General features: G+C 35.4%; 1 protein-coding gene across 8 annotated transcripts in view; it reads left to right on the forward strand.

Moving 5' to 3' along the window:
• The window catches only part of deptor (DEP domain containing MTOR-interacting protein), an 87,971-nt gene that overhangs the window by 46,223 nt on the left and 17,352 nt on the right, over positions 1 to 24,396 (forward strand). For 7 of the 8 annotated variants that reach the window (XR_012391554.1, XR_012391555.1, XR_012391552.1 and 4 more), the window contains 1 exon segment: positions 4,178 to 4,315. Coding sequence is in view for 3 of the 8 variants with exons in the window: in XM_005173524.6 (XP_005173581.1) it covers positions 4,178 to 4,315 (138 nt within the window). In the remaining 5 variants the exon portion in view is untranslated. 8 annotated transcript variants of the gene reach the window in all.

Raw genomic sequence — 24,396 nt, forward strand, 5'->3', positions numbered from 1 at the left:
TGGGTTACCATGGCTACAACAGTATGACCCTCAAGTCTCTTGGAGATCTGGTGAGATTATAAAATGGAGCAATCAATGCTTTACCCAATGTCTGCATCCTGTTTCCCCTATCCAGATCAACACAATTAACAAGACCGAAGACGCTGAACTCCAGCATGTTCCTGATGCGTATCACGATCTAACTGAAGCATTCAATAAGCAGAAGGCTACTAAGCTCCCTCCTCATCGTGATAATGACTGTGCCATTGAGCTGCTACCCGGCACCACGCCCCCTCGTGGTCGCATCTTCCCTCTCTCACAACCTGAAACTGAGGCTATGAAGAAGTACATCTCTGAAGAGCTAGAGAAAGGATTCATTCGACCATCCACTTCTCCCGCTTCAGCAGGGTTTTTCTTCGTTAAGAAGAAGGATGGCAGCTTACGCCCTTGCATTGATTACCGAGGCTTGAATGAGATCACAGTCAAATACCGCTACCCATTACCATTGGTTCCTGCCGCCCTTGAACAACTCCGATCCGCCCAGTATTTCACTAAGTTGGACCTCCGTAGTGCCTATAACCTCATCCGCATACGACAAGGAGACGAGTGGAAAACCGGGTTCTCTACAATTGACGGCCACTACGAATATCTCGTTATGCCCTTCGGCCTAGCAAACAGTCCTTCCGTGTTCCAGGCATTTGTAAATGAGATATTTAGAGACATGCTCAACAAATGGGTCATAGTATATATTGACGACATCCTGGTCTATTCCAATTCGCTATCTGAGCATATCCAGCACGTTCGGGCAGTGCTCACACGTCTCATTAAAAACCAGCTGTATGCAAAAAGCTCCAAGTGCGAATTCCACCAGACCTGCATCTCATTCCTTGGCTACATTATCAGTCCAGAAGGAGTGGCCATGGACCAGCAAAAGGTTGACTCTGTGACACAATGGCCGCAACCCGAAACAATCAGGCAACTACAACGATTCCTGGGCTTTGCTAACTTCTACAGGCGCTTCATACGGAACTTCAGTTCAGTCGCTGCCCCACTGACCGCCATGGTCAAAGCCAACAATGCTCGCCTGAAATGGAACCCCGACGCTGTCCGAGCATTCACCCAGCTAAAGACTCGCTTCTCCAGTGCACCCATTCTGCGTCATCCTGATCCCGAACAACCCTTTGTCGTCGAAATTGACGCGTCAAACACTGGGATTGGAGCCATCCTGTCCCAGCGATCCCTAGTGAATAAGAAGCTCCATCCCTGTGCCTTCTATTCTCGCAAGCTTAACTCCGCTGAACGGAACTACGATGTGGGAAACCGAGAACTCCTCGCCATGAAAGCTGCGCTTGAGGAATGGAGACACTGGCTTGAGGGCGCAAAACACCCTTTCATCGTCATCACTGATCACAAGAACCTAGAATACATCCGGTCTTGTAAACGTCTGAATCCTAGACAGGCAAGATGGGCGCTGTTTTTCACCCGATTTGACTTCCAAGTCACCTATATCCCTGGTTCGAAGAACATCAAAGCAGATGCTCTGTCCCGCCTCTCAGATGATGAGACCTCTGAAATCCCTGACGAGCCCATAATCAAAAGTCCTCTAATTGTCGCTCCCATCCATTGGGATATAGATCAGGAGATCCTCCAAGCCGCCGAAAGTAATCCTTCTCAGCAGCCCTGTCCGGAGAATAAAATCTTTGTTCCCCCGTCGCTTCGAGAAAGACTCATCTCCGAGGTACATGACCACCCCAGTTCCGGTCACCCAGGCAGCACAGCCACTGTGCAAATTATTCAATCCCGCTACTGGTGGTCATCCATACACAAGGATGTAATCAACTTCATTAACAAATGCTCACCCTGTCAGATGTCCAAACACTCCCGTTTCATCACCGATTTACCCATATCTCAGGGCAAAACCACCATCCTCACAGTAGTGGACCGATTTTCGAAATCCTGCCGCCTTATTCCCATTTCCAAACTGCCCACAGCCATGGAAACGGCTGAGTTACTCTGCGAGTGTGTGTTTCGGTACTATGGTCTCCCCGAAGACATCGTATCGGATAGAGGTCCCCAGTTTACATCCCGACTCTGGTCAGCATTCTTCAGAAATCTCCAAATCAACGTCAGCCTAACATCCGGCTATCATCCCCAATCCAACGGGCAGACAGAGCGCTTGAACCAAGAGATCGGTCGATTCCTCCGCACGTATTGTCACTCGAACCAGAACAAATGGGCCAAATTTTTGATGTGGGCAGAATATGCTCAGAACTCCCTCAGAAAGGCATCTACTGGATTAACCCCATTTCAATGCGTGCTGGGCTTCCAACCTCCGCTCTTTCCCTGGTCCGGCGAGACCTCTAAACTCCCTGCGGTGGATACCTGGTTTAAAAACTGCGAAGAGGTCTGGAACGCAGCTCATACTCACCTCTCTCACGCCATAAGGCGTTTCAAGGAACAAGCCGATCGACACCGACGTCCTGGTCCCATGTATTCCCCAGGACAATGGGTATGGCTTTCCACCCGCGACTTACGCCTCAAGCTGCCCTGCAAGAAACTCAGTCCCAGGTACGTGGGTCCTTTCCAGATAGAAAGACAAATATCTCCTGTTTCGTTCAGACTGACACTCCCTAATCATTTTCGTATTTCCCCAACTTTCCATGTCTCTCTGCTCAAGCCTGCTGCTGGTCCAGCCGAGACGGATAGGGAGGTGGCAGCCGGTGAACAGGGTCCCCCGCCTCTCATGATCGATGGCGAAGAGGCTTACCAGATCCACGAGATCCTGAGATCCAGACGCCGGGGCGGTCAACTCCAATATCTCGTTGATTGGGAGGGGTACGGTCCGGAGGAGAGATCTTGGATTAACCGCAAGGATATCCTCGACACCACACTACTGGAAGAGTTCCACTCACAACATCCGGAGATGCCGGCCCCTCGCCCCCGTGGAAGACCCCGGCGTCGAGAATTGCCTCACTTCAGGAGCCGTTCGTTGGGGGGGGGCTCTGTCACCGACTCGGTCCCAGTCATTCCCCTCGCTGACCAGCAGAGGTCACCATCTCCGGACTTCTAACCATTACGTCATCCTTCTCACTCAGATCCCAGCACACCTGTTCTCCATCTCATTAATGACCCACGTACCACATATAAGCAGCTCACACACACACTCCATTGCGAAGTCTTGTTTAGCCCCAGCCAGCATTTCTGAGCGTTCTATCCTGCCTGATCTCCCGTTTACCACTTCAGCCCGTACCTCGACTCTGCTCTGTCTTCTGCCTGCCCTTGACCTAAAGCCTGATTACACGGACTCTGATTCTCGCTGCCTGCCCCTGACTAAAGCCTGTATTACGGACTCTGAACCACGCTGCCTGCCCTTGACTCAAGCCTGGTAATCACTCTGCCTCTGTTATCTGCTAACCATCGTTGAGTTGTATGTTGTATGTTCGCACAACCGTGCGAGGTGTTGATGTTTAAGTGTGACTTAATAAATACTGCAAAATGGATCCCTCCGTGTCAGTCTCCCCGTTACAGTGAGGATGACGACAGGTAGCACTGCTTCACCTGCCTTCCCTGACCGCATGTCTCTGGTGTAAAGAGTTCAACACCGGAATGTTTAATCTTTTTCCAGTGTTTATGATATTTCTCTAGCATGAGTATTTGCAAAAATTAACATACAATAGCATTATATATAAAACATACTGTATATATAGTTACAGTCTTGGAATTTTTAGGCTATGTAGAACATACTATATATAGCTTTAGAGTTGAATATTATTACATTTACATTAATACATAGATTATTATTTCCTGCCTTTTGATATTTAAGTACCACTCCTAGTAAACTCCTTTTTCAATTGGAAAGAGTTTATCTTTTAATGGTGGGATTAGTGTTTGGCTGTAGCAATTATAAAACGATATGATGCTTCTATTTAGCTAGCTAAACTCTTTGGGCTTATGATGTCATTTGCCATATTGGATCAACAGCAGTGCTAAAGCACATATGATGCCTGCGTCTTGACTGTTATTTCAGTTAGTGAATACACATAAAAGGGATGTTTACATACCATAACACTATCTACTCAGATCTTGCATGGATGTTGTTTTTCAGCAGGCAGAAGTGTTTGCTGTTCTCTCTCTCACTTCCTCTTACCCACTCTCTATCTAACCTCACTGTTGTCTTTCTCAATGTGCTTCCCCTCAGTAAGCCCCACTAAAGAGATAAAGGTGGTGTCGGCGGTGCGGCGGAGCAGCATGAGCAGTAGCTGTGGTAGCAGCGGATACTACAGCAGCAGCCCCACACTCAGCAGCAGCCCGCCTGTTCTCTGCAACCCCAAATCAGGTAAGTGCGAAGGCCAAAAACACATGAACTCCCTAATAGCACACACTCTGCAGAGATGTCTATTTAAAGTATGTGTTTACACATGAAACACATATTACATCTATGCCTCATTTTCTGTTGGATGCATTTATAATATCCCTTTAAAGGGTAAGTTCACCCAAGAATGTAAATTCAATTATTAATTAGTCAGCCTCACATCGTTTCAATCCCCTTAGACATTCAGAACATACTTTAGATGAAATCCTTGGGCTCTCTCACCCTCTATAAACAGCATGGGTGTAATGAGATGCTCAGCATCCAGAAAAGAAAGCAAAATTGTCAAAACATTCATTGTGACTTCAGTGGTTTATAAGGAAGATGACTTTATTCACATATATTGAATTAAAATGGTCTCTTCACCAATTTGAGTGCATGGAAAACTTGTGTATGAGTGACCATGCTGTCAGTCCATTTGATTCCTTTGTGCGTACTTAAGAGGAACTTACTTTACTCACCCATATTTAAGAACAGTATGGAGGAAGGCCAGTCAGCTGACAGGAAGCAGGAAACTATACAGAGATCAGTCAGAGATTTTCTTACTATGGGGAGATGCCTTACCATTGGAAAAATGTAATGCTAAATTGGTCATGTAAAGCATATAATAGCCAATCACATTGTGGCTTTTGGTGTCTTTTCCTGTATACTGCCACATACATTAGCATTAGCTGTTATGCTTTTTAAGCTAATGATTTCAGGCATGCCTTCAATAGGCTTTGAGGCAGCATGGCTAACACAACAGGGCTACTGTAACCAGGGAAGTGACGCTGACAACAGGGGTGCGGATCCAAATGCAGGTTTATTAGAATGGTCAACACAGGGGCAAACAGATGTCAGGGCTCAACAATAAGGACTGCCCGATGGCCCGGGGCCAGTGTGTGAGATGCTCGGGACAGTAGACAGGATCATTACTGGCCCGATCGGGCCACTGCTGCCTTGTCACTAAAGTTTAATTTGCCTGTGACTATTTGTCAATTGCGTGCAAATACAGTTTTAGAATTGAGAAACAGTTTGTGCTTTCAAGCCTTCAAATGCTACCTTCTTGGTTCTTCTTATCTGATTGGATGTTGTGAGCATGTTATTAGTACAGCAAAGAGATAGCAACATGGCGGTAACATCAAATGATGATGCTAAAGGAAAACATTTTTTTCTAACGTCTTGGAAGCAGACATATACGAGCGTACACCATGACTTTATTGAATTTATGTACAGTTTGCAGTCAGTTTGGCCGGTCTTTAGCCATCTTTTATTTCAAAACACTTTGAATTTTGCTCATTACACATTTATTAAAATGTTTTAAATATTTAAATTCTAGATTTACAAACATTTTGACACGTTTTCGTTTTATTTGTGGCTAAGAAATAGCTATAAACTTTTTTTGGTGGGGCCAGTGAAAATATTGGCAGAGCAAGTAAAAATCTGAACCACTGGTCCGATTGGGCCAGTAGAAAAAATCCTTAGCGTTGAACCTTGGATATATACAAGCAATCCAGAATCGTATTCAATAAACAGGCAGATGGTCAGAGGCAGGCAGCAGAAAGTAATAAACAAGGCGAGATCAAAAACACACCAAAGAAGGACAAAGGAAAGCTCATTGTAGTGTCACATAAACAGTAGACAAGTCTCAGCAGTGTCTCAAAGTGAGCCGAATATATGTGTGTGTAATCATTGAGCAGCATCAGCTGTAAGAGTGTAATCAGTCAGGATCCTGAACCGGTTGTGTGTGTGATGCATGACTAGGTTTTGTAGTCTATTATGAGGCAGGATTGTAGTTCGTGTGAATGTTTTCCAGCGATCTCTGATGGTTAGCTCGCTGGTGATCATGACAGCTACTAACAGCTTCCAAACTTTTCTGTATTGTGGAGTTTTTCTTTGTTTGGACACACATTTTCCCTTTTCACAATATTCTTGCAAGCTTGTGTATTCTCTGTTTTGAATTCCTAATACACTTTGGAACGTTTACAGCACAGGTTTATTTTCTGTCGGGTATGGCGCATTGAACTGTATGTTTTCAACAGACTGAGCTTCTTGCTTTATTTTGTTGTTTTAAAGCCCATTGAATGCTGTTGAGTATACTTTTTGTACCACAGTTATTTTTGTGTCATTCTTTTAACACTTACAAACAGCTTACACAACTAAATTTGACCCACTTTAAACTTTGTTACCTTCTGGTGAGGATGAACATTGCATACAGTATGGATGTACTGTGCCTCAACATAAATTAAGCCACAGAGGCTGGAAAGGCGTTTTAAATAAATCTAAATGTTTAATGAGTGAACTAAAAAGTATTTATACTGAAACTGTTATAGTGTTGTGATTAATGTGCAGGCCCTGTACAGGCCTAGGGAGGGCTTACTTGATCGCTAGGTGAGGGCTGCCCATGCAGGGCCAGCAATGACCAACATTTTGTCAATGATGAAAGTCTCAGTTAGACATATGCCAAAATTCAATAATCAAATGTATTGTGATAACTGTAGAGCGTTGTATTTGCATTGATATTCATAACAGCTTAGTAGTTCAAACATGAACATTTCAACATTATTATTATTATCTGGACTACTACATGCTTGAAATATTGATTGAAAATTCTGTGACTATTTATAAATTTACAGTCCATTAGTTCACTACAAAAGCTTTTATTAATGTTGTATAATATAAATTACTTGGCCAATGCCTTAGAACACATTAAAATTGTAGTCTTAATCCGATTACAAGTAATATTAGTTTTATTAAACAGAGTTGATAAAATTCTTTTGTAAATTTAAACAAATTACAAACTTTTATTTTGGATGTAATGACCTTTTAATTATATTGTTATAACATTTCATTTACATCTGAGATGTAGTATGTAGTTATAAACTTTTATCTTGTGTGTAATTACTGCGTCGTTACATTGTAACTATATTGTATTTACATTGTAGTTACATCCAAAAAATAATATTCATAAATGTAAATTTTTCTTTGTACATTGCATGAACAGTATTTGTTTATAGTTGTATAAGTAAATATACACAGTGCACATGTAATACAAACTTTTTTCTTGTGTGCAGTTACTGTGTCGTTACATTGTAATTGTTGTGTCATTACATTGTAGTTACATTTAAGATAATATTTATAAATGTACATTTTTTTGTGTATTGCATTTGCAGTAGTTGGATATCTAAACGTAAATATACACAGTACACGTTATTACAAACTTTATTACTACGTCATTACATTGTAATTGCATTAATATTGCATTGTAATTACATCCAATATATTATTTCTATACTTAAATGTTTCTTTGTTTATTTCGTGAACAGTGTTTGTGTATTTATTTGCAAATATATGGAATACATACATGATTACAAACTTTTTTGGATGTAAGTACTCTGTGAAAACAGTGTAAATACATTGATAAAACATTGTATTTACATTGTAATTATATTTTAAAACACTGTATTTACTACATCGTTAAAACATTGTAATTACATTGTTTTTACATTGTAACATGTTATTACAAACAATTATTTTGGATGTAATTACTAGGCCGTTACATTGTTAATACTGTCATTATATGTATTTACATTTTAGTTACATTAAAAATATTTATAACCGTAATTTTTTCTTGTATATTGCATATATACAATAATTGGTCATCTATAGTTGTAAACGTAAATATACACAGTAAACAAGTAATTACAAACCTGATGTCATTACATTGTAATTACATTGCTTTTGGTTTGAAATTATTTTCTAGATAATATTTCTATACTTAAATGTTTCTTTGTTCATTTCATGTACAGTGTTTGTGTATTTATACGCAAATATATGCAGTACATACGTAATTACAAGCTTAATTTTACAAAATTACATTGTTTTAACATTGTAATATGTAATTAAAAACTTTTGTCTTGGATGTAATTGCTAGGTCGTTATATTGCAAATACTTTCATTATATGTATTTACATTATAGTTACATCCAAATTAAAATTTTAAATGTAAATATTTCTTTATATATTGCACGTACAGAATTTGTTTATTTATAGTTGTATACATTAATAGTTTAATTTATAGTTAAAAACATAATTTTATTGTTATGTTATAATTACTACATGGTTATAACATTGTTTAAACATGGTATTTTATTGTATTTATATTGTTTTTACATTGTAATTACATTGTTAAAACATCGTAAATACTACATTGTCATGACATTGCAATTACTACATGCATTTACATTGTTATAACATTGTTATAAAATTAATACATTTTAGTACATTGTTATTACAATGCAAACACATTATTACATTGTCATGACATTGTTATAACATTGTATTTACATTGTTATTACATTGTAATCTCTACATTGTTATAACATTGTCATTACATTGCTTTAACATTATAATTACATTGTTATAACAGCGTATTTACTACATTATCATAACATTAGATTTACTACATTGTTATAATATTGAATTTACCACATTGTTATAAAATTTTTAACACATTGCAAATACAGTATTACATTGTTATTACTATATTTTTATAACATTGTAATTACTACACTGTTATAACATTGTAAATACATTGCTTCAACGTTGCAATTACATTGTTATAACATTGTATTTATTGCCTAGGTTTAACATTGTTCTTACATTGTAAGGTTTAACATTGTTCTTACATTGTAATTACTACATAATTTTTAGACTATAATTACATAATACAACATTGTAATTACCACATTGTTAGTACATTTTAATTACATGATTTTACACTGTTTTATCATTGTTATAACATTGCATTTACATTGTAATTACATTGTTAAAACGTTGTAAATACTACATTGTTATAGCATTGTAATTACATTGCTTTAATATTGTACTGTGTAATTACAAGCATTTATCTTGGGTGTTTTACAATGTCATTACATTATAAATACTGTCATTATATGTATTTACATTGTAGTTATATCCAAAATAATAGTTTTGAACATAAATATTTCTTTTAATATTGCAAGTACAGTAATTGGTTATCTATAGTTGCATGTGTAAGTATACACAGTAACCATATCATTTCAACTCAATTACTTTGTCAATCATTACATTGTAATTACTTTGCCTTCGCATTGTAATTACTTCCTAGATATTATTTCTATACTTAAATGTTTCTTTTTTATTTAATGTTCAGTGTTTGTGTATTTATATGCAAATATGTACAGTACATACGTAATTACTAACTTTTTGTATGTAATTACTGTGAAAACATTGTAATTACGTTGTAAAAATACACTGTACACAGTATGCAGTACATATGTGATTACAAAATCTTGGATGTAATTACTGTGTCAACATTGTATTTACATTGTTTTAATATTGTAATTACATTTTTATAACATTGTAATTACTACATTGTTTTTACTTTGTAATTACTACATGGCTATAACATTTTAACTGTCATTATATGTATTTAAATTGTAGTTACATCCAAAACATTTTATAAATGTAATTATTTGTTTGAATTATGCATGTACAGTATTTTTTTATTTATAGATATATACGCTAATATACACAGTACAAATTATGCAGTATATATGCAATAACAAACTTTTTTTAGATTGCAATTACATTGTAATTATATTATAACATTGTAGTTACATTGTTATAACGTTGCATTTACTACATTGTTCTAACATTGTAATTACTACATTGTTATACATTTTTAAACTTTTTTTGGGTGTAATTACTGTGTAATAACATTACTTTTACACTATAATTATATTTTCATCATTTTTACATTGTATTATTTTGTTATGCCATTACATTGCATTTACATTGTTAAAAACATTGTAATAACATTGCTTTAACAGTGTAATATGTATTTACAAACATTTATCTCGGTTGTAATTACTATGTCATTACATTGTAAATACCAATCTCTTTCTCACAATGATACCAGTAAATATCCAAAAAATTTCTGGAGTGACTTTACCGGTAAATTTATATATATATATATATATATATATATATATATATATATATATATATATATATATATATATATATATATATATATATAAACGCTGTTCACACAGACAAGGACGTTACGGAATTTTTCCGAAAAGAACCATTCACACATCCGTTCCAAAATACAGGTAAATTTTGACATCATTAACCAGATATGGCCTCTAAACAGCTGCGCTTGAACTTGTTAACATTTGACTAATTAACAACCTTTGTGTATGGATTAGCGTTGTGAACAATTTTGATGAAAACATATGGAGGAAGACTTTCGCATTTCGATATTTTCATAATATGTGTGTGTGCTGGTGCTCAACAGCTGCATTACTTACACACGCGGGAGCCTGAATGTAAACAAACAACAGCTTATCAAAAGCATTTTATCGATAATTATTTGTACTGTTGACATTAAAAAGATACATAGAAATGTTATCTGACTAATATATAACAGCTAAATGTGTCTGGGAAAACATTAACAGGCTTCTATTCTCACAAACCTCATGGATGTGAATGCGACTGAATGTTCTGATTGGTTAAAGTAGGCGTCTTACGTCAGCGCGTTCTAGTCGTGAATGCGACATACTACATCCTAAATATTTATATCCTAGATAATATTTCTTTACTTAAATGTTTCTTTGTTTATTTTATGTACAGTGTTTGTGTATTTATCCACAAATATATGCAGTACATACGCAATTACACTTTTTTGGATGAAATTACTAAGTGACATTGTAATTACATTGTAAATATATTGTTATAGCATTAATTACATTGTTTCTACATTTTAATTATAATTATTTAACATTGCAATCACTACATTGTTTTTACTTTTTAATTATTACACAGTCATAATATTGTAACTGTCATTATATGATACTGTAATTACATCCAAAATAATATTACTAAATGTAATTTCTAAATGACATTATTGTAAATACATTATAATTATATTGTTATAATGCTGTATTTACTACATGGTTATAGCAATGTTAAAACATTGTATTTTATTTTACTTATATTGTTTTACATTGCATTTACATTGTTAAAACATTGCAAATACTTCATTGTCATGACATTGCAGTTACTACATGGTTATAACATTGTTATTATGTTTTTTAAAAACTGTATTTACATGTATTTACATTGTTATTACATTATCATAACTTTGTTAATACATTTTAGTACTTTGTTTTTACAATGCACACACATTACATTGATATTACATTGTTATAAAATTGTGTTTACATTGCTTCTACATTTCAAATTACATTGTTACAACATTGTATTTACTACATTGTCAAGATTGCTTTTACTACAATGTTTTAACATTGAATTTACTACCTATGTATAACATTGTTATTACATTGTAATTACTAAATGGTTATAACATAGCTTTTAGACTATAATTACATTGTTTTAACATTGCAATTACCACATTGTTAGTACATTAAGTTCATTGTTTTACACTGTTTTAACATTGTTATAGCATTGCATTTACATTGTAATTACATTGTTATAATATTGTAAATACTACATTGTTATAACATTGCATTTACTACATAGTTGTAACATTGTAATTACTACTTTGTTAATACATTGTAAATACAATGCTTTAACATTGTACTATGTAATTAAAAAAGTTATCTTGGGTGTAATTAATATGGCATTAAATTGTAAATACTGTCATTATATGCATTTACATTGTAGTTACATCCAAAATAAAAGCTTTGAGCGTAAATATTGCTTTAACATTGTAATATGTATTTACACACATTTATTTAGGATGTAATTACTATGTCATTACATTGTAATACAGTCATTACATGTATTGACTTTGTAGTTAAAAGGAAATATTACATTACATTAATTGGGTATCTATAGTTGTATACGTAAATATACACAGTAACCATGTATTTACAAACTTAATCATTATGTGATTACATTGTAATTACATTGCTATTGCATTGCAATTTCATCCTAGATAATATTTCTATATGTAAATGTTTCTTTGTTTATTTCATGTACAGTGTTTGTGTATTTATACACAAATATATGCAGTACATACGTAGTTACACTTTTTGGATGTCATTACTCCAAAAAGATGTAATTGTAGCATTGTAGATGTACAATGTGAAAGCATTGTAATTGCATTGTATTTACATTGTAAAAATACACAGTACACAGTATGCAGTACATATGTTATTACAAAATTTTGGATGTAATCACTATGTGATAACATTGTAATTGCATTGTTATTACATTGTATTTAAATTTTTAAAACATTTTAATTACTGCACTGTTTTTACTTTTTAATCACTACATGGTTATAACATTGTAACTGTCATTTTATGTATTTACTTTGTAGTTACATCCAAAATAATGTACTCAATGTAAATAGTTCTTTGGATATTGCATGTACAGTATTTGTTTAATTATAGTTGTATACGTAAATATAAGGTAAAAGTACATATGCAATTACAAACTTTTTTGGGTATAATTACTATGTGATAACATTATTAATACATTGTATTTATAGGGGTTTAACATTGTAGTTAAATTGTAGTTACATTTTTTAACGTTGTAATTTTAACATTGCTCTTACATTGTAATTACTACATGGTTATTACATTGTATTTACATTGTTCTAACATTGTAGTTGCTACATTGTCATTACATTGTAATTACATTGTTTTAACATTTTATAACATTGTAATTATGGTATTGTTATAACATTACGTTTATATTGCTTTAACATTTACATTGTTATAACATTGTAATCACTACATTGATATAACATTGCATTTACTACATAGTTATAACATTGTAATTACTACATTGTAATAGCATTGTAATTACATTGCTTTAACTTTGTAATATGTAGTTACAGACATTTATCTCAGATGTAATTACTATGTCATTACATTATCAATACTGTCATTACATGTATCTACATTTTAGTTACATCCAATATAATATTTTTGAACGTAAATGTTTTTTTTTTTAATATTGCATGTACAGTAATTGGTTATCTAAAGTTGTATAAGTAAATATACATAGTAACCATGTTTTTACTAACTTATTTACTATGTCATTACAATGTATTTACATTGCTTTTGCTATGTAATTACATCCAAAATAATATTTCTTTACTTAAATGTTTCTTTGTTAATTTCATGTACAGTGGTTGTGTAATTATACAGTTATTAAAAAGTGTACTATGTTAAATGTCAAATATATTTATTTGTGCATACATAGTCAGTGCAACATTTTTCACATTTCATTAAACTCATTTGCCCATTGTCTATTTTGTTTGAAAGTTTTTAAAGTTGATATTAAGCCTTGAAGGGGAAATATTTAAATTAGTTCATGAAGCATAAAATTCAATAAATTTAATTTAATAATTCATATAAAATATATATTATATATTAATTACATAAAGTTGGAAAAAATATTCAGTACAGCCTTGTTTGCTTAATTTGCTTATGAAAGAATATTCCTCCTAAAACATGAACTAAATGTTATAGAAAGAAAAAAAAACATACAAAAAAAACATTTTTCAAACATCATATTCTTACAACATCAATTTAAATTGTTTATTACATTAATAAGCAGACTGATTGTCTTTCTTGAAAAGTAATTGAAATCAGTGATCTGCCAAATAGAACCTTATAGTTATGGATTTGTTCTTCAGTGTTTGGACTCTCAGCAGTGCATATTAAACCACACTGATCTGAAGTGAACTGAACTAAACTGAACTGAACATAAACTCTAAAAAACAGAACTGACACTGAGAATTTTGGTAATTTACCATTAGTGTACATTTAGGCTCTCTGTCATATTAATGTATAAAAGAGAACTGTTATGTACATATTGTTTGCTATATGGAATGCATAAACTTTAATGTCTTAACATCATTTAGATGACAAAATATTAACATACTAACTACAAGTACCCATTGTACATATGCAACCATTTTAAAATTAAATTTGACTGAAACATTTCTCTGCTTTATATATACTACTGTACATGCCCTTATGCTAACCCTAAGTGGGCCCATTAAGAACCAGAACAGGCATGTTTAAAGAGCAGACATTTTAAAGATGTTTATCAGCAGTTGTCCCCCAGACCAAACAGTCTCTAAAATACGCCTACCAGATGTTCATACGCTATCTGAACTCAATCACATATTTCAGTGTGTGTGTGTCTGTGTGTGTGTGTGTGTGTGTGTGTGTGTGTGTGTGTGTGTGTGTGTGTGTGTGTGTGTGTGTGTGTGTGTGTGTGTGGTATAATAATGTAGTACACCTGTGAATAAGCACATTGAGCTTGTTTTGAGCTCATGTTGCCTTTTCTAAAACTGAATAAATCAGCTTTAGCATTAACATTTATATTCTTACCTGACCTCCATGATTTGTTTCTCCAAATTGTTATATACAGTTAAAGTATTTTTTATATTTTTATATTTTTATATTTATTTTAAAATCTTAATACATTAGGAAATTACCATGGCTACTTTAATGTAAAAGTTTGCTATATTTACCTTCTGTCCACCACCCTCAATCAAATTTCATATGCATGCTTTAATCAATGCATGCTTTCATATCCTGTGCTTGGTCACACCTCTGATGTATTACCGCAGATGCAAATGTGCTTTGTTTCAAACAGAGGAAGTCATGCATGGGCACTGCACAGTGCTCATGAACGTGTGGCAATATACTAACACTGAGGAGAAGAAACTGTTGAATAAAGTCTTTATTTTAGATGTTATGTGTGTACAAAAGTATAGCTTGAAATCAGTTATATTGAACCCCTGAATGTGTGTGGTTTGTATTGTGGATGTTTTTTTTTATGTTTCTGGACTTTTCTGTCTATAGAGAATTAGGGAGGTCATAGATTTCACCTGGAGTTTCTTAACTTATTCCAAAGATGAACAAAGGTCTCAGTGGTTTGAAACAACATCAGGGTAAGTAACTAATAGCAATTTAAGATTTTGGGAACTAACACTTCAACAAAGAATAAATACATAAGCTAATTTGAATAGCTAATTTGAATATTTCAAAATAAGTAAACAGGTTTTTTTTTTTTAAATAAGCAAAATTAAGGCGTTTTGATTTATTTTTTATTAGCTTTAGCATTAGTTTACTTTGCTTGTATTAGATTTAGCACTTATTTTTTTACACCATTTCTTCTTTGTTTTTAAGATTGTAAAACATGGCCTCATTTCAAAAGGAGCTTTAAACAGCAGACGACCCACTGATATTCAAGGATGCCAAACATAAATTAGTTAGCATATGTCAGAAAAAAAAAAAAACACACATTATTTTTAAGCAAATCGGGTTCTTTTTAAATTCTTGTCAAGTCTTTAAATTTATAAAAGCTAGTGTTAGCACATCAATTTACACAATCTCTCCTATGTGTTTACAATTAACATGGCCTTTAAAATGTTTTATAGCTCCAAAATGCACCACAGACAACTTACTGGCAGACCCCAATTACATTTGTTACCATGGTTGTTACCTTCACATTAACATTAGCATAGCTTGTAAATGTCAGCTTTACCCCTTATTTTTACACATGCATTTAAGGTTAAATAACATGGTATCATTTTAGTATTTCCATCATTTTTCCCCCAAGCAGAAGACATCTAACTGCTCAAAGTCCCAAGACTAATTTGTATATTTCAATGTAAAAAAAATACACTCATAACCTTTAAGTAAGCAAATCGGGTTTATTTAAAATTCTTGTCTACATCTTCAGGTTTCTATAAGCTAGTGTTAGCACATATTTTTACACTATCTCTCCTTTGTTTTTACAATTAACATGGCCTTTAAAATGTTTTCTAGCTCCAAAATGCACCACAGACAACTTACTGGTAGGCCCGGATTACAGTACATTTGTTACCATGGTTGTTACCTTCAAATTAACAGTATGTTAGCTTTAGCCCTTATTTTTACACATTTGTTTTAAGTTAAATAGCATGGCGTCATTTCAGTTTTTCTATAATTAAATCTTTTTTCCCCAAGCAGAAGACATCTAACCGCTAAAGTCTCCAGACTTTGTGTATTTCAACATTAAAAATTACACTCATAACCTTTAAGCAGGGGCGGACTGGGACTAAAAATCAGCCCTGGCACTGTAGCCACACCAGCCCACATTACCACACCGACACAGCTCCATCCACAAACATGCACATTCACTACTTATATTGGTGTACAGATAGTAAAATAAAATAAGCAGTGCCATATGTAATAGATAATCAAACATTTAATGTATGTGACTGGAACAAAAACAACCCATTTATAACAAATTAAAACATGCAATCATTTCATTCATTCATTTTCTTTACGCCTTAGTTTTAAATCTGGGATCACCACCGCGTAATGTACTGCCAACTTATCCAGCATATGTTTTACGCAGCGTATGCCCAACTCACCTATAGCAAACGTTTGGACTTGTGAGGGAAACTGGGAGGAAACCCACGTGAAGATGCAAACTCCACACAGAAACACTAACTGACCCAGCTTAGGCTCGAACCATCGACCTTCGTGCTGTGAGGCGACCCCCAAGCTATTTCAGTAAATTTTATGCATTTGGCAGCATCTGATTTTAGAGTAATTTTTTGCTTTCTCTGAGTTTTTCGGCACTGCCTTTCCTTTTTTATGGTCCATCTCTGACAATTAGCTTGTGTTGGACTTACTGTTTGTTTGACATTCTTGCCAGATTTTGATTACGTCTGCGTAACATCTGATTGCGTCGGCCCCTCTTGAAACCAGCCGGCCATTGGCGATTGGGCCAATGCTTAACATTTTTTATTATTATTATTACTATTATCATTATCATCATCATCATAATATTCACATCTTGCAAGAGATAAAAGCTGTCTGCATGTAAAAACAATACATATAAAAATAAAAAGAAATTACAAAAAAGAAATAAAAAGATCCGGCCATTCTGGTATTTGCCAGAATTGCCAGATGGCCAGTCTGCCCCTTTAAGTAAGCAAATAGGGTCAGTTTTAGTTGCTCATAGTCATTTTAGCTACAAAGCTGCGTGTTTCTTAGGCGTATGCATTTGCTAACATTCTGAACTCATAAGCTTATTTTTAAATATTAACATAAAACATATAGTAACACACATTGCGTGAGCAAATCAAGTCCACTTTGATTTATTCATGTCTGTAAGCTTCTAAACCTTAACAGTAACATCAACATAGCTTGCAAATAGTAGCTTTAAAACTTTATTTTTACTCTGTTTCTGCTCTGTTTTTGTTAGATAAATAACATGGTCCTTCTTTAAAATGTCTCTCAAGCCACAGACGACTTAATTGAGATTCTTTAAATCATACTCTGCTCTTTGCGGCTCTTTGGCTTTCACAATGATGAGTTACTAAGGAGATCTTTTTCCCAGTTTTGTTTGTGGTGTGTTATGTTCCTTTAGCAGAACATGCTGTGTAGAGAGACACAGTAGATGTCTTCTCTGTTTCATAAGAGCTGTGAGTGGGTCAGAGGGTTTGTGTGCTTTCAGGCCATAAAGCCACATCAGCCAGTTCCACCCCTGTTCCATTTGGACTTCATTCACTGTAATTGTGCTTGTTGACAGTAACTCTAAGAGGCATCGGCCATGTAGTTCCCATGAATTTCTTAACCCCTCTGACATGGCTTCCCCAAATTAACTTGCACTAACAGAATGAGTTAAAGTAGTATTTCCCTATTAATAGCTCATTAGGGTTGTAACGATTCACCTGACTCACGATTCGATTCATACTAATCTCATGATTCATGATTTTTAATTAAATAATTTGAAACAAATTTTAGATCAAGAGCCCTTTCATTTTTTTCTTAAATGCTGCACATTTTTGCTAAATATAACATATTTTCTGCCATAATTAAATTGCTAATTTAAAAACACATTCCAAAGAATATGCATTAATATAAACAAACTAAAACTGTAACTGTGCTGGGATTTTACTTTTTTGCAAAGAAATATCAGCATATCTATGTCTTCCGGTATATGTCTTCGCACATGGTCCCCTACTGATGAAAAAACTCTTTCACTGGGGACTGAGATGGCAAGTGTGAAAAGGAAAGCCCTTCCTTAACCAGAGAGCATTGTGTACAGAGGTAGTCAATAGGCCCTCTGCTCCAGGGGACTGACCACTGGCATAAAATACTGATTATAAAATTACTAATTAAAACAGACAAAAGTAATTTACATTTATATTTAGTCATTTAGCAGACGCTTTTATAAAAAGCGACTTACAAATGAGGACAAGGAAGCAATTTACACAACTATAAGAGCAACAATGAATAAGTGCTATAGGCAAGTCTCAGGTCTGTAAAGTCTAAGAAGGAAAGCATTAGTAATATATATATTTTTTTGAGTACAGTTAGTGGTATATTCAGAGAGGCAATTGCAGATTAGGAAGTGAAGTGGAGACTAAATAGTTGAGTTTTTAGTCGTTTATTGAAAACAGCGAGTGACTCTGCTGTTCTGATGCAGTTAGGGAGTTCATTCCACCAACTGGGCAGAGTGAACGCAAGCGTTCGGGAAAGTGATTTCTTCCCTCTTTGGGATGGAACCACGAGGCGACGTTCATTCACAGAACACAAGTTTCTGGAGGGCACATAAATCTGCATAAGTGAGAGCAGATAAGAAGGAGCAAAGCCAGAAGTCGCAGACAAACATCAGAGCTTTGAATTTGATGCGAGCAGCAACTGGCAGCCAGTGCAAACGGATGAGCAGCGGAGTGACATGTGCTCTTTTAGGTTCATTAAAGACCACTCGTGCTGCTGCGTTCTGGAGCAGCTGAAGAGGCTTCATAGAGTTAGCTGGAAGCCCCGCTAGTAGAGAGTTGCAGTAATCCAGTCTGGAGAGAACAAGAGCTTGAACAAGGAGTTGAGCTGCATGTTCAGATAAGAAGGGTCTGATCTTTCTAATGTTATAGAGTGCGAATCTGCACGATCGAGCAGTTCTATAAATGTGGTCAGTTATGTAGGTGAATAGTTAATATTACTTGTATAATTAATTAATATAAGTATCAGTGTAATTTACTTAAAAAGAGATCATCTTGAACATTTTTAAACATTCAATAAAAAGCAAATTATTAAAATATGCATAAAAATTTTTTGAAAAGGAGAGGATAAAACTAATCTAATACCTAACTCTGTAACAGAATAATTTCTCTTTCAGTCTGAAAAGCATCTTCACACTTTCGCCATGGAAACACTGATGCACCATGTGATCTCCATAGCACTCATTGGAGCAAGTTGAGCTGCAAATCATCTGCTTTGTGTAGTTTGGCTTATTATTAGCTTTTTTGCATATAGACGTCTGTGACAGTAGTTTTTCATTGTGTTGACGGTTTATGTGCATCATATTGTTGTTGTTAGTGTAAGTAAATGTCTTTTTGCAGTATTTGCACACAGTTTGTGTTTGTCTGGCACACTTCATATTACTCTGCCGCCTAACCTCTTGCTCGCTGATGATGTGCAAATAAAGCAAGATTGCGCCTGAAAACACAGCACCCCTTCTGTTCAAAACATGTATCACAATTCATTCAACATTTATACCAGTTTAAATCGTCACATATTTGAATCGATTTTCAACCGACTCAAGGTGAATCATTACATACTTATAGTTTACACAAAAGATAATTTGTTGAGGATAAAGTTAAAGCTCATGTACTTCAGTTTTGATGCAAACGTTAATGTGTTCAATACCTAGTAATGTATTTAATAGTGTGCAAAAACATCACTGTCATCACTGGAATGTTTCATCCTTTTCTGTGTTTACAATATTTCCCTAACAGCACTTCCAATTAAAAAAAGGTGCATACAATGATATTATATTTTTTCGAATTAGTTTGTTATTTTGTATTTTTTATGCAACATAGGACATCTCATAATGCAGAAACAAATACTCACTTGCAATCTACGATTTTCATATTTTAAAGCGTGTGTCTTTTAAATGCAAAATTGAATCTGTGTTTATGGGTTTTGTCATAGTGGGTATTTTAACAGAACTTTTTATTAGGTACCACTTTATTAGCTACACCTGTCCAACTGCTCGCTAACGCAAATTTCTAATCAGCCAATCAAATGCCAGAAACTCAATGTATTTAGGCATGTACACATAGGGCCTACTCACACTATGCTATCCAAACCGTGCCCTGGCCCATTTCCCGGATCGTTTGAGAAGTGTAAGTGTGCTGAATCTGAACCTTCTCAGACTGGTTTCCTGAACATGACAATTAGTTCACTGTAGTCAAATGGCCTCCACACTCACCAGATCCTACTCCAATAAAGCACCTTTAAGATGTGGTGGAACGGGAGATTCTCATCATGGATGTGCAGCTGAAAAATCTGCAGCAACTGCATAATGCTATCATGTCAATATGGACAAAAATCTCTGAGGAATATTTCCAGTACCTTTTTGAATTTATGTCACAAAAGATTAAAGCAGTTGTAAAGGTAAAAGGGGATCCAACCTGGTACTAGTAAGCTGTATCTAATAAAGTGGCTGGTGAGGGTAAACATGTAAGTTATGTGTTGTAAAAGCAAAAAGGAGTGTTGCACAATAAATTGTTGAGGCTGAGAAAAAAACAATGCTGTAATCAAACAGAAATTCCGCTTTACTTTCTTAATGTTTATATATTAAAATACTTTAAGATAGTGTTCTGGGGCCTCATGTATTAACACTGTATACGCACAAAAACTTTGCGTACACCAGATTTCATGCTTACATTTCGATTTACTAACGATGAAATTAAGGTAGGAATGTGCATTGGTCCACGCCTACTTCATGTCTGGCGTACATACATTTTTTGTGTGTGTTTGTTTTATTTGCATTGGTGACTCCTAGAGGCAATTGTAAACCGTTTAATGGCAGCTGTATGGGACGGGATCATCCACATGTCTAGCAGGTATAAAAGGTTTCCATACCATGCAGTTGACAATCCAAACATTAAAGCGCAATTTGCAGCAATCGCCGTTTTTCCCAATGTTATCGGAGCGATCGACTCAACGCACATTGCTATGAATCGGAAACACTTCCATTCAATAAATGTTCAGATAATATGTGTTTTTCAAATGCGCTTAACACAATAAACACACATATTAATGATTCCTACTTGTCTTCCTCATGATGAAGAGTAGGCAAAATCTGATATGTAGTGGGGGAAAGAAGAATGAGTTCATCAGATGCTGGATTCGAACCGTGTTTGTGATCAATCGTGTCAAAGCCATGCGCTTTAAGAGCTACGCCACTCACGATGCTGTTAGCCGCTCTCTTTAGTTATGTTGTCTCTGTCAATCAAACGGTGATGGGCGGGAATCACTCAACTAGCTCCATCCAACGAGGTGTGCTATGTGCACTTAGCCTAAATAGACATTACAAAATTTTACACCTTTACATCGGACCATTTCTTTTTTAATTTACTCACAGTGCAATGTTCAGACCCCACTGCCTTAACCGCATCAGCTTAACTTTATTTATTTTCCTTTGTTGTTGTTATAGGACAAACTTGCAAATAACACTGTTTTTCTCCGGTCTACCTCCGATAGGAGCAGCTCCAATTCACATTCTGTGAAGTTTCTCTTGCTTGCTTTCGCCATGGCCTTTTCGTTTGGTTTTGGTAAAGTAGAGTCATTACCAAATTTATATGGGGGAGGAGGCAGGGAGAGGTTTTTATTCTCGTGCACATGCAATAAGTTTCACGTTAATTCGGATGTACAAAGAGAATATGCATGGTATTCTGCGTACGCAGTGTTTCATACATCTGAATTTTTTACTGCGTACGCACATTTACATTTTTGTGCGTACGTAATGTTTGAGTATGAATTCATTGCAAGTCTTCGTACATGAGGCCCCTGGTGTTTTTATGAAATGCATTTGCCCAAACAATCTATACTTATGTCTCTGGTAGTTCCTATTGAGCTAGGTTAGACCAGGAATGAGCAAACTTGATCCTGAGGGCCGGTGTCCCTGCAGAGTTTTGTTCCAACACTAATCAAACACAGCTGAACACTAATCAGTGGCTTCAAGGTCACTAGAAAGCTACAGGCAGGTGTGTTTGATTAGGGTTGGAGCAAAACTAAGGACACTGGCCTTCTAGGATCAAGTTTGCCCAACCCTGCTAGACTGTACAGTACTTTGAAATAGGATTTAATTTGGTTACTATTATACATTTCAAGGAATTGGTGGCTAATTCTTCTTTTTAATGATCTGGCAATATACCAATAACACGGATCATTTTTTGTTCACAATATCATAGGTGTCAACCTTGATTCCTGAAGGGCCCCAGCTCTGCACAGTTTTGCTCCAGCCATAATCAAACACAGCTGATCCAAATAATCAAGGTGTTCAAATCTACTAGAAACAATTAAGCAGGTGTGAGTTGAAGGTGTTTGGAGCTAAACTGTGCAGAGCAGCGGCCCTCCAAGAATTTAGTTTAAGACCATTGACAATGTGGAAGCAATGCACGATTCAGTTAGGTATGGTTCTTTGCTATGTTTTTAGAGTATTGTGGCTTTTTTTGGGATTTGGAATTGAATATCATTACATGTGTAAATCTCATGAATTCCGAATGCACTGTACAGTCTGTACAGACTGTACTGTAATAATCTATCCTAGATGACACTATTCCTTTTACTAAAAATTATACACAAAACACATTTCTTTAAAATTTAAAGTCATCAATACATGTCTGTATATAGTCATTTGTTCTATTCAACTCCATCTACCTTCTCAGTGTCTTTGTGTGGACTAGCAAACTCTCTGACCCATAAAACTCTCCGGCTAAGAATTTGGTAATGTAGCAGCACATGTGTAGTGTGTGAGAGACTGTCTGACAAGAACACTTAGTCCCCTTCAGGAAAGGCAAGGAGCACAGCCAGCAGGCAGAGAGACAGAGGAACATTTTATACACACTCCTCATCCTCCTCCACCACCAAATGAGAACATCAGCTTCTGTGGTGATCTAGTGCAAGCTTGAAGCACGAAAACTTCCACACCTACCACATGACTCAGCTTTCGCTCCACCACAGCATGGCGAGGTCCACTGTAAATACCAGACCTGTTTTTTTGTCTGTCAACAGAGCTTTAAACATTAGAACATGTTGTGCAACTTGGATTTTGTGAGGTAAATTGGCTGTTCTTCCTGACGTGTTTGTTTTATTGTGTGTGTTTTGATATAAAACACCTGAGACAAACATGCTTTGGGTTTGGCAGTGCTTTGGCTTGCCTCTGGTTGGTCTGTTTGCTCATCCAATCCTGAGATTTCTGAGTTTGCCTCCCAAAATATATGACCAAAAAATGAACTGAGTGAGAGGGAATGTGAGAGAGACCTGATGCATCTGCTAGTACATTTATTCAGCCTGTCCTGTTTTCTCTCACACTACAAAAGAATGTAGTATGTGTGTGCGTGTGTGTGTGTGTGTGTGTGTGTGTGTGTGTGTGTGTGTGTGTGTGTGTGTGTGTGTGCATGTGAAAGATTTCAGGCACGTTTAGAAGAATAATTGGCAAAGCTCTTTAAGTTGGAATAATATAGTCACGTGCTTCCTATATGATATACACCTAGAAAAATCACATGTGCCTCGCATGTGCATCATGTGAGGTTCAGATTTTAAAATCACCTGTGGGAAAAAACATGAAATGTGTTTGTTTGGAACATATGTAGAATTTTTTTTTTATCTTGATTTGGAATTAGTCATGCGAATAGAACAGGCAGCCATATGATTTAAAAAAACAAACTCTTATGTTGTGGAAAACAAAGTGTTAAAAAATATAGAACAGCTTAGAAAGATTACAACTAGGGGTTTATTGTTCACACATTGTAAAGCCACGGTTCGGTTCTTGGTAAAGTCATGGTTTGGTTTGGGTCAATGTGCTTATCTTTGCTGTGGGAGCCAGGGTTGTTGTGTGGCACAAGCAGTGTTAAAGCTGGGACACCCCATGCTGATGCTAAATAACTAGCACAGACAAAAACTGGCTGTGTTGTAATCTCATGTCTGGTCTCGTATAGACCCAAAAGCTGCAAATGAAAACACTAAA

This window comes from Danio rerio, chromosome 16, assembly GCF_049306965.1.
Source record: "Danio rerio strain Tuebingen ecotype United States chromosome 16, GRCz12tu, whole genome shotgun sequence".
NCBI classification, from domain to species: domain Eukaryota; kingdom Metazoa; phylum Chordata; class Actinopteri; order Cypriniformes; family Danionidae; genus Danio; species Danio rerio.